The sequence below is a fragment of the Anabrus simplex genome, chromosome 1 (genome assembly GCF_040414725.1).
Source record: "Anabrus simplex isolate iqAnaSimp1 chromosome 1, ASM4041472v1, whole genome shotgun sequence".
NCBI classification, from domain to species: domain Eukaryota; kingdom Metazoa; phylum Arthropoda; class Insecta; order Orthoptera; family Tettigoniidae; genus Anabrus; species Anabrus simplex.
The window spans coordinates 858,768,666-858,781,367 of record NC_090265.1 but is presented as its reverse complement, the minus strand read 5'-3'; the positions used below and the strand labels follow the sequence as shown (position 1 = coordinate 858,781,367).

The 12,702-nt window shown below is 38.4% G+C and overlaps 1 protein-coding gene across 1 annotated transcript in view; it reads right to left on the bottom strand.

Annotated features, from left to right (window-relative positions):
• Positions 1–3,478: 3,478 nt before the first annotated feature.
• The window catches only part of LOC136874214 (CCAAT/enhancer-binding protein zeta), a 129,956-nt gene continuing 120,732 nt past the window's right edge, over positions 3,479–12,702 (bottom strand). Inside the window, exon 15 of the mRNA XM_067147859.2 lies at positions 3,479–5,489. Coding sequence (XP_067003960.2) covers positions 5,377–5,489 — 113 coding nt within the window. The 3' untranslated portion in view covers positions 3,479–5,376. The remainder of the gene's footprint in view (positions 5,490–12,702) is intronic.

Here is a 12,702-nt window from a genome sequence, read left to right as displayed (position 1 = left end):
CTGTAGTATTCTTTGAGTGCTGATGTCTTTGAAAATGGGAGCCACAAAAATGTAACATTCACTTCTTCCGGTATATTCACGATTTCTTCCCGTACTTCAAAGGAGGTGATTTCTGTATATTCCGATATTGTAGGCTTTTCGTGGTAATCCAGCAATTTTCTGGTGTATGGCCTCTTCCTTGTTTTTGTTCTGTTCGTGGTCCACGGAAAAAGCGATGGAACAGCGCCCAGTTTTAATCTTGATCTCTCACCTTTAAATACAAACGCACAAATTCGGGTTGTTATCAAAATGCCTAATCAATTTGTAGGTAGAAAATAGGAATTATTTCCCTTCGTAAATCGCACTTACCCAACCAAGTTTTCGTGAAGACACTGGATTGAAAATAATGGGAACACACTTTAATATTTTCGGTCAGATTCTTCTCACCGAAATTTTTCCTTCTAATAGCATGTAACCATTTCTTCCTCATTTCTTTATTTTGTGGAAACTGGTGAAACGAAAATGAGCTTCCCTGATTTTTCAAAGAGGAACACTGCAATAGCTCAGCATAATCACGAAAATAACAATTTAAGCAACTTAAATTCATGGATATTTAGCGGCATGAGTACACAGAAGACAAATGAAGAGCGCATTGCGCTTACCCAGTACAACAGCAGTGCGCTCTATCAGTGCTAGTTCTATACATCCCTATTGTGCAGCCGCAAGAAAATACGGCATAGACCTAACTAAAACCAACATTCGGCGTTAGCATGAAGACAAAGATAGCTAAAAAAAATGCGTAGGTCTTCTGTACAAAAAATGCATTCAGTGGGCCGCAACAATGACGCTTAAAAGAAGTCGAAGATGAAATTGTGAGGTATGTGCACAAAAAACGCAAGGGCAGAATGGCCACACCGCGGCGCAATAATCTAGTTCATTGACCTTCAACGTCTGTGATTAGGCCTACACATCGCTAGCCGCTGAAGTTGGCCGAACCCGGCAAGCGAGATGTGCTTGTAGCGGTAGCCGGTTACCTGACGCTAAGTAAAAGTAACAGCAAGAATATTTTCCTGATGGATCGTCGTATTGTAGAAACGCATAGGATATGTATTGCCGGCAAATTTTCAACGGGTTCTCTTCGGTATTATGATGCCAATTTATAGTTAATGGTCATTAAACCTGCAGAAATAAAGTATAATTGTGCAGCCGCAAAAAAAGTGGCATAATGAAAGCCAATGTTCGGTGTCTGAAAACAGTCGAAAAATGTGTACTGTACAATGAAAGCATTCAAATGTTTTTTCAAAGCACTTTTTGAGCCTGATTAAAATTTTATGAAGGAAAAAGTGGGGGTCATCTTGGATTTGGAGAAATACGGTACGGTACTACAAATTTTCAGAATGAAATTATAGACATACATTTTCACGTAGTATCGGATTTCGAAAAATAACAAACAAGCCGTAGTATGGATATCATCCGCGGAAATACTAGTTTGCTGTTTCATACCGATTTTAATGTATGTGGAGGGTTTTCCGACTTTTATACCAAAATCGGATATAACATATATAAAATTTTCGCTGTTATGAATTCTCTCTATAACGGACTTCTGTACTTCATCTTCATACTTCTGCAACCTTTTTGGATTTATTAACCGATTCGGATATCAATCCTTCATCTTTTAGACAACATCCAATGCCTCCTCATTCAAATTTTCTACTTAATTCTGTTATTCTTTCCCCCACCCCCTCCTACTACTACCTATCTGCCACAGAGGGAGGGAGAGAGAGCCTGGTTCTTAGTTACTGTTTAAAACACATTTCTTTTTGTTGCTCTTGTCCACATTTGATGATTTATATATATATTAGTAAGTATTTTTTGTATTCTTTTGCTCACACAGTCCCACTCCCTCCACCCGCCCCTCTTTCATGTCAGACTGTCCCGTGAATCTTACATTCAAATTTTCTTTCTTGCGAGTGTTTTGCCCTTTTTTTCTCATGGGAAATATTTTAATGTACTTATGGCCACTATAATAAAAAAATTGTAACTGATAATTGTAATCAGTCCGGACCGTCCCATTTGCTGTCATCTCCTTTTCCTTCTAATTCCGCCCCCGCTCCACCCTTTTTTTCTACCTTTTCCCTCCTTATTTTTCTATGTACTTCCAACTTTTCTGCTGCCTCTTTGTTTTTTTTGTTCCTGATACTGCGTTTATCATCATCGACAATTGCCGTTCTCCTGAGAGGGCGCCTCTCAGCAACATCGACAGACCATCGTCTTCCATCGTTCGGATTCCACCTGGTGGCGGGAGTATGTAACGTATTCCCAACATAATACTAGCATCAACTTTTCTACCTGTTCATCTGCCAACGTCATCTGCTGCCTGCTGTTAAATATATTTCACTATATACGCCATCTTCTTGCTCGCCTATCTGCATCTACTCCATCCGCTGTATGAGTTCATCGCATACTGTGCATTCGCTGGCTTCCAATTCTTTCCACACTACGTCATCCGCTACGTCACGGAACCTTCTTGATGTGCCTCCTCTGCCCTTTTATTCTCCTATAAAAGGACTAACTATGGCCCTGGCTCACCAGTCTGGCATCGACTGTGTAATAGTATGGAGGAGCACTGACCTCGTGAGGCTGGTCCACATGCAGTTCAATATTTCCGTCTAACTGGAATCTAAAATTGTCAACATGTGGATTGGGTGAGCAATAATTAACTTTCGTCCGAAACACATACTGGAACTTTTTCATTCCTGTTTTGCCCTTCAGGCACCACTTGCATTAATAACCATGCGGCCTTGGAATGGCCTAGTAAATTTTCTCTTTCTACACGAGAACTTACAATCCTCTTTGCTTCTTTACAAGAAAAATTACGTGTGGACAAGAACTTTGATGTTACGAGTGTCTAAGGGAACTTAATGCACCTCGTATTGGTGTAAGAAACTTTTTCTAACTAAGCAGTCAGACTTTTCCCCTTTCTTCCCTCCCCATACCATCTTTCTCTTTTTGCCAGACCTCAATAGTTCTCTTTCTTTCATGTTTGTTGTTTAAGAAAGTTCTAGAAACACCCTGGTGGTGTCATTTTTATTGTGGCCTTTATTGTAAGTGTTTTTCTTGATGTGGGAATGCTGCGTTGGTAACTTAATAGGGATAATTCTATGAACTTGATTCGTCCCAAATTCTAGTCATGTATTTTCAATAACATTAAAATTCGTGCTGTAAAACGAAGAGATCTTGTAAAAGATTTTTTTTTTTAAATTCCCATTGTAAGCTTGTTCTATTTACTTGTTATCTTTCAAACGAAAAATATATTTCTTAAAATTGTTGGTTGTTCAGGAAAGTGTGCCTGCTCTGTCTTGCAGTGTTTTCCCTTTGCATCCTCTCCTCTCCTCTTTCTCTCTTTTTTGTGTGTGTGTGTGTGTGTGTGTGTGTGTGTGTGTGTGTGTGTGTGTGTGTGTGCTTACAACAGATAACCTCTGGCAGCTCTAGCACTGCTTCTTTCACTCTGCTCGCTACCTTGAAAGTACTGAAATGGATAATAATGTGTCCTCTTTGTGGTACAATATAATTCGGTAATTCTGTTACCAAAGCATGAAAAAAGGTAACAACCCGAAAAAGACACTACAGTGTGTAAACTTCTAAAAAGTTGTCACACAACATACGGAGGATTGAATTAATTTTATACAACCTGTCATTGGTGCTTGAAATCTGACTACTGTCACTGAAATGTAAAAATTACATTATTGCCTCGAATCTATTGTGTGGCATGTTTACAGCAAAAAACAGGAGTGCTGAAAAGAGGATCTTCAGTCCAATACATTTTATTTAAGTGTAGGTTTGTTAACAATACCGTTAATAAAGACAAGCCCCAGAAATGTCTTCATCTCAAACATCCACAGGATGGCCTTTGTGCCGATGCAGTCACCTGACTGTCAAATTAGTTTGCTCACACAAATATTTAAAGAAATCATTGGAAAAAAAAAATTACAAAAGATGTAACCATGTTTTCTATAGTGTTTTTATTATACCCCTACGTACGTCAAATATTAGAACCGATGGATGAAAGAAAGGAGACTTTGGGTCATTGCTCCTGTCTGGATTATTATTCAGCCTTCCAGCGCTTTCACTGTGCACATAATCACGCTCACTTTCCTCATCTGCTGTTATATCACCTGAATCATCATTGTGCAAAATACCACATATTTCTTCTTCTGGAATCACTCTATTACTACAAAATTTACTCCTGTTTGAAGCTTTGTGTACTACACAACCGCAGTCACTTCTTATTTCACTGTTTGAGAAGCGCCTAAATTGATTTTAAACAATGAGTTAAAGAACACACAGGGAGGGATGTACAGAGTCAAGAAAAGAGGACACTCGAGTCATCTACAGGAAGAAAAACTCTGTAGAATTCTTCTGGTCTCCAAACACACAAGCATAGCGCTAAACGACTTTACTCATCTACCGACCACAGAAGACAGCATGCTTAAAGACCCTACTTCTCTATGGGAGTGAAGATGTTAAGATGCTCAGATAGGCCAGTCTTGTTTCGATAGATTTATTGGCGCATAAAATAACTCCTTTGCGACAAAATTTTAGCACCTAATTGTCTCCAGAAATCATAGAAGTAGTGAGTGGGACAAAACCAATAAGATTGTTATTAGAAGAGAGATTAGTGTTGACAACATTGTGGTGTTGGTGGCACTAGACGTGAAGATGATGGTCCACCAGAACAGGGATTACATTCAATTTGTTGTGTGTACTTAAGAGATTGTAAGAACAAAGACTTCCCTGCATTTCTTATCAGTGTAATTTCCATTGACTTTCTAAACTGTATGACAATGATTTGGTTTTACATGTAAATATTTGTCCTCAAAATTCTTTATAATATAGCTAATTATAATGCCATTTGACAAACTGTTTTATTTCTAATGCTCCACAATTACAGTGTAAGATCTACAAGTTGCGAGGACTAATGCACTGTATTCAGAAAATTCTTGCATTTCATTCTTCATGGCCTGATGACCTCAATGTATGGCCCCTTAAAACAGCAATCATAATTTCATCCTAAATTCCTACAGAGTTCCTTGCCCAAGATTTTTGTTACAGCACACTTGGTATTAGATTTTTAAGCTCACTAGTAACAAGAGTGACTTTGTCAGACTTGCATATTATTGGTACTTGGATATATCAAAAGGGTTTGAGTGTGACCTTACAATAAGGAATTCTAAGACTGTTATTCTGTAAACATATTCTTAAAATCATGTTTTATTATTTAAAGTTTTGATCTGGTAAACATAAAATAATTTGCCTTGAAAAATTTACAAATACTGTACTGTACATCACAATTAAAACTCTTTGTACAAAATCTTTCTCTTCAGACAACTTGAATAATCACCGTTTTAATTTCTTGCGGAACCTTGAGATTGGCTGTCCTTTCCGTTTTCGTTGCTTTGGACCTTTTAACCAGTGGTCCCTGTCCATTTCCCACTTCAGCTGCTTCACACCTACAAAGACAAGAAAAGAAAATATTAAATGGAAGCAAGCAAATAAACAAACTTGTGGTGGTACCTGATGTAATCAGGTGATACTTGTGGGTATGTAAGTAGCTTTCTCAAAATGGCTCGTAACAATTTCAATGAAAATCACAGACTAGGGGATTTTTGGGTCTAGAAATTGATTTGTCAGAGTCTCGTTTTTTGGGAAAATTAATTTGTAGCAGTGTATGTGTGCTTTTACAGCATGATGGGCACACTTTTCTTTTGAGGTTTACTGTAGCTTACAGTAAGTGGTATAAAAAAACTGATTGCAACAGTAGAATCGGATTTTGAGAGATCTACCAGTTTGGTCCTATGACTTTTTGTCATATCTTCAACAGTTATACCTTAGAGAGTCGGAATGTTAGATTTCGGGCAAATTTGATACTTTTTTCACATGTTTTTTAATTATTTTCCACAGCTAACGGACAGCTACAGGCTTATCAAAGTTAAAAAGATCTATAGTTTTGGTCCTATGATTTTTTGTAGTATCTCCATCAGTTATATCTTAGACTGAGGTAGAAACTTAGATTTAGTGAGTTTTGTACATTTTTCATGTTTTCTTGCTTATAGAGCAGCTAGAATCATAAAATTTGGCATTCTTATGATAGATGTACAAATATGCCTGCCATAAAATTAAACATTTGAACTTTTTGTAATTTTCCACTCTGTTACAGACTAAAAGCTATAAGTTTGTCAAATTTCAAGTTTCTAGCTCACCTATAAGTGGGTAAACAGAATTACCCATATATAGATCAACAGACATACTAGCTTGCTTGAAAACAGCTCCTAACAATTCCAAGAAGTTTAAGTATCGAGCAACAGATGGTGATTTTCTAATGTAAACAGTTATTAGAAAATCAATGCTAGACAGTAGCATTTCATTGTCTACCTTGTTTTGTTGTAAAAGATGGCGGTTATCGTTCTGCGATGCAATTTTATTTTACGTAAATAAATATCACACAAGAATACGTTCACTTCCTTGTATAAATTACTTTATTTACACGGTAAGTCACAACACACAATTATATATACTAGCAAGTGACACTGCAACTCTTAATAGCGGAGTACCCTGAAGTCGATTCTGACAAGTACAGATATCAACAACACTGATTCGCGCACTATAACATACACTCTCTTGAACTCACCGACTCCACCTTGGAGCCCAAAAGTAACTCGCAGTCCATCACTTGCCTTCGAGTCCAACCCGACTCCGAGTCCAACACTGACCGAGTCCTGACTTGACTGACTAGCAGCTCGATATATATATACTATTCGATCAATCATCTAGAATTATCAATTTCTGGAAGAGTTCTTACAACACTCTAACGGAACACACTCGAAGCATCGATCAACCAGCTAGTCGAATGGAGTACTCCAGTAATGGATCCAACTCGAACTTTCGTTTACTGTTTACCAATACACATGGAAATCTCTACAACATTCCTAATGTCTCTGGATAATAAACATTACAGTAAGTTTCCAGAACCTTTCATATATACCACATTTTGGTACAATAAATCTAATATACAAACACTATAGAATTTTCTACCGCTTTCGACTATATAGATTTTGAGGTTAAACTTATACACAATATGTATTTGAGGTTATACAAATTTATACTACATAGTTACAGGGAAACCATGTACTAGTCATGTTTAACATTTAATAAAAGATAACTTAGCATGAAATAAACTATAATTAAAATATATTAAACATAACAATTGAAGGTTTTACACCAGTTACAATGTCGTACCTAAGACACGGTTTTCTAATGGAAACAAATCTTATCAGTTAGTTTTTCTTTTCTCTTTCTTAACTTTACAATGTCAAGAAGAGCCTGAAATTTCAAGCGAGAAATTTACAGGTGAATTCTTCTGAAAGTGAAAATATTACAACTGAGTTTTGACCAAACAATTAATTAATTAATAAATTAATTAATCAATCCAACCAACCAATCAACAATGATCTGTATTTACAGCTGTTGCCCAGGTGGCAGATTCACTATCATTTGTTTATCTAGCCTTTTCTTAAATGTTTTCAAAGAACTTATACATTTATTGACCATTTCCCTTGATAAATTATTGCCATCCCTTATTTCTCATCCTATAAATGAATATTTCCCCCAGTTTGTCCTCTTGAATTCCAACTTTATCTTTTTATTATGATCTTTCCCACTTTTAAAAGCTCCACTCAAAATTATTCATTTACGAATGTCATTCCACAGCTCGGAACATACCACTCAAGTGACAAATTTCATTGTAAGGGTGTGTATTAAGAACTTTATTTGAAGTGTCCACCTAATCAATACATATCACTACACAAGTCAAAATACATGTAATTTTAATGTCTACACATAATACAGTACGTTTCATCTTACTGGAAGACTTCTTTAGCCGTTGCGTCATACTAAAAGTAATAACTTAACAGTAAAATCACTACTGAGTGTATCAACTTGTCTTCTGAGGAATCTTTAGAGAATCTCTGTGCGACAGTTTGTTTTGGTTACATTCTACAAAATTTCTTAAGAATATTTTAAAATGCACACTTAAAAGAACAACTAGAGTACAATCATTCTTTGTAAAAATTTGCAAAAAACAGTTAACAGCTGATTGTAACTTTATTTGAGTTTCAGTGTACTGATTGTGTGTTTGTTGTCGAGTTGTAGCTCAGGGGGTGGGAGAGAAAAGGGACCTCGCTGACTGTTGGTTCTGTCAAATTGAGCGCCAGAAGCTTTTGAAAAGAAATCTGCTCAATAACAAGATCCTATTTGTTTCTTCCCTATGACTGACTGCCTCTCAAGCTAAGCATTAGTACTGTTTGTTTACTGTAAAGAGTATGGTAGTACGGCTTGTTTACTGTAAAGAACAAACTAACGCTTAGCTCGGGAGGCAGAACTAACGCTTAGCTCGGGAGGCAGTCAGCCATAGGGAAGAAACAAATAGAATCTTGTTATTGACTAGATTTCTTTTCAAAAGTTTCCGGTGCTCAGACAATTTGAAAGCACACAAACTCATATCAAGCTACAATCAGCTGCTGTTCTTAACAAAGTTTTTACAAAGAAAGATTGTACTGTAGTTGTTCTTTTAAGTGTGCATTTTAAAATATTCTTAAGAAATTTTGTAGAAAGTAACCAAAACAAACTGTCACACAGGCATTTTCTAAAGATTCCTCAGAAGGTAAGTTTATGTACTCAATAGTATTCAATGCATTCAATAGCGATTTTACTTTTATTCTTTTTAGTAATAAGAAGTCTTCTAGTAAGACAAAACATGTACCGTCTTACGCTTAAACATTAAAATTACATGTATTTTCACTTGTGAAGTGTATTGATTAGGAGAACACTTTAAAATTCTTAAACATACTATACAGTCAAGCATCTCATCTCCTTACTCTCAAGTCTTCCCAGCCCAAAGTTTACAACATTTTTGTACACTACTCTTTTGTCGGAAATCATCCAGAACAAATCGAGCTGCTCTTCTTTGGATCTTTTCCAGTTTGTATCAAGTAGTGTGATAGTACCTCATGGAGATCACTGTAAGTACCTAGGTGTTAATATAAGGAATGATCTTCATTGGGATAAAAACCTTAATGAGGTTGTAAAGAAAGGTTTACAGATCCCTTCACATGGTAATGAGGGTATTCCTTACCACCATTAAAGGTACCTACCTGTTTCTAAAGCATACAAGGTACATACCCTGTTTGTAATCAAGAGAGACAGACATTGTGCAGTCCTGAAGGGCCTGAAAATTATATACATGCCGCTCGGTGTCTACACAAGACACAATTAAGTGCACTTAGCAGATTATTGTCTACCTGCTGTCATTTCTTGATGGATACAGTACTTTTGCATCCATCTCTTGGCACAGGCCAGAGTAAAGTGTAGCTTCCACCGAAGTCCCAGTCAACATCCATGGCTGTGACAATATGGAAGTTGCTGGGGTATGGGTAGTGCTGGGTAATGACATTCAGAGCATGACTAGTGCATCTGTGTGTTATGAAAGGTGCTGCTCATAGGGTCAGTCGTGCTGCAATAGTACTTTCTGACCCAGTGAGGAAAGCAATGGCAAACTACCTCACTCCTCATCTTGCCTAGTACGCCTCATTTTGGTGCTGCCATTGGTTTTTGGGGATTCCTTATAACCACATAACTTTTGGTGGTGCTATTTGAGGATCCAACCAGCCTCTGGGCTGATGACCTAACAGACAACAGCAGATTATTGCCTATAAAGGCTGATGCAACAGAAGGGAGACATTTCCAATACTGGGTACAAATGTTCGGCTTTGAGAAAACTTTATTATGAGAATGAAATAAATAAAGATATTCTGAACACCAACGAATCGACAGCACTGGGAGAGCAAATGTATCGGCTTCTTACAGGGAAATAAATAGAGTACCACTAACACCAGAGTCAGTTTCGAGTATCAAACCAGAACCGTTCAAAGCCAGGAAATTAGTGGAAACAGATAAAGCCCCAATGCTTCCAAAATATGGAGTGAATATCATGGATCAACTCTTAGTTGGGAATCTGGACCTCCTTTTAGGTGGCGAAGTGTGATACAGCCAAGAACAAATAGATGTGCATTATTAGTAGAGGTGTTATAAAGTGTTTTATTTTAACAGATTTGTTGATTTAAAAATCAAAATGTGGTGTTTTGTGTTTTTATTATTTCCTCAGAAAAAAGTTAAAATTTGGAAAGTGATCAGGTTTGTGCATTTAAAAACTTTTAAATTAATAAAATATAAAGTAAAAAACAAGATAGCAGGCAAACCATTAACTCTCAAACACACGCGTATGGGGTGGAATCCACCCCAGGTCATTTTATTTCCTAGTGAAATGTACAAATAACTTTCCTGTGCTCTCCCCGCTCTTATATCTTTCAGGCTGGATCCCCGCAGAAAGAGTCATTCTTACATAATCTATCTTAAAATTTCCAATTAATACAGCAATTCATATTTTACAATACAATTATATGTGGGGTGGAAAGCACTCCCACGCGTGTATCTGCGTCCTAAGGTTTGGCGCGTGTGCTTAAGGGTTAAATGTGCCTATGGAAGAACGAGAAAACACTTATAACAGAGCCACATTTTAAATTTTACATTCACCTTCATGCAGCATCTCAAAACATATTTTGAATGAATACAAGGTACCTTTCTCCGTTTTATCGGAATACTGCAGAAATCATGTAAATCATGGTCAGTGTGTCAGCATTTGCAGCTCCCCATCATCGCCCCCTATCACTTACTATGTCCAACTCCATGGCTAAATGGTTAGTGTGCTGGCCTTTGGTCACAGGGGTCCCGGATTCGATTCCCGGCAGGGTCGGGAATTTCAACCATAATTGGTTAATTCCTCTGGCATGGGACTGGGTGTATGTGCTGTATTCATCATCATTTCATCCTCATCATTATGCGCAGGTCACCTACGGGAGTCAAATCAAAAGACCTGCACGAGGCCTCTCGGCATTTCATTTCATCACTTACTACGAGACTATATTTTTAAAGCAGCCTTTCAGAATCCATATTTGAACATGAATACCACACACATTTCAATGCAGCAGTTGTATAGTCTCAGTGTGCAAACCTTAATCCCATGAGGATCTCTGGAACATTCACACAATCTTCTTGGCGCAGTAGGTTCTTGATGGCAGTCAGTTAAATGCTGCGAGCCTCTAAAAACTGTTTGAGACTCAATCCTCTTAAAAAATGGAGCATTCTTCTGAAACTGAAGCAGTTCTGTACAAGATAGGTTCTTAGGTGGATGCCGAGGATCAAACAATGACCCAATGACTTCTACAGCCTTCCTGACTGCATCCATGGTCCTTAAAGTCCCTGGTTTTTACTAGAGTTGACTGGGCAACACACATAAGCTTGGACTGAACCATTATATCTGTTTCAAGTTCTGGATGATCATCTGGTTGAATATTCCACCATTACCTAATAGCTTGAGCTTTACCTCAAGGTCACCTAGCTTCCCAGCTAGTACATGAATTGCTGGGTACATAGATCCCTCCAAGAAATTAAGTAGTCCATAAGAGAGGCACTAACAACAGAAACATACACTGTTGTAATTTTATAATTTGTGTGCCGTGGGAAACTTCTTCCCTCCTCCACCTTCTCATTTTTTTTTTTTTTTTTTTTGCTATTGGCTGTACGTCGCACCGACACAGATAGATCTTATGGCGACGATGGGACAGGGAAGGAAGCGGCTGTGGCCTTAATTAAAGTACAGCCCCAGCATTTGCCTGGTGTGAAAATGGGAAACCACGGAAAACCATTTTCAGGGCTGCCGATAGTGGGGTTCGAACCCACTATCTCCCGAATACTGGATACTGCCCGCAGTTAAGCGACTGCAGCTATCGAGCTCGGTCCTTCTCATTTTATCTGCTCCCATCTTGTGTGATTGTGCTTGCAAGCTGTGTGTTCATTTTTATTCATATTTGTACGTGTTTTATTGTATGTGATATTCTCTTACTTTATTTTCCTTACCATAATAAAGGTTCTTCCTCATCCCTCATGGCTCCAGAGTAAGGGAATGTTTTTTTTTTTGCTACGGGCGTTACGTCGCACCGACACAGATAGGTCTTATGGCGACGATGGGATAGGAAAGGCCTAGGAGTTGGAAGGAAGCGGCCGTGGCCTTAATTAAGGTACAGCCCCAGCATTTGCCTGGTGTGAAAATGGGAAACCATGGAAAACCATCTTTAGGGCTGCCGATAGTAGGATTCGAACCTACTATCTCCCGGATGCAAGCTCACAGCCGTGCGCCTCTACACGCACGGCCAACTCGCCCGGTAGGGAATGTTTTCCCGCTCTGGAGTACTCGCCCGCCGTATGTTGGCAGTATCCCTGTTAGATCCATGCCATAGTAAGGAACGCCCTGCCCCTCTTACTGCTCCAATGAGAGGCGGGTCCCTTAGTACGTGACCTTGTCCTGGCTCGGGCAGGCTCACGGTGTCAAGAGCTCACGGTCATTCTTTGTTCACCGCTCGCACGCTGCTCATTGCGGGCTGGTCCTGCCGCAACGTCGAACCTAGCACTCTTGCCATGGAGGTAAGAACATTAGATTTTACCCCGGCGTAGCGTGTTAAAGGAGGGCTTGAGGTACCAGAAGACAATTTTGAAAGCATGTATAACTCTGAGTACGTGTAAAGCCCCGGTAAGTTAAGATTTTTAAAGGGC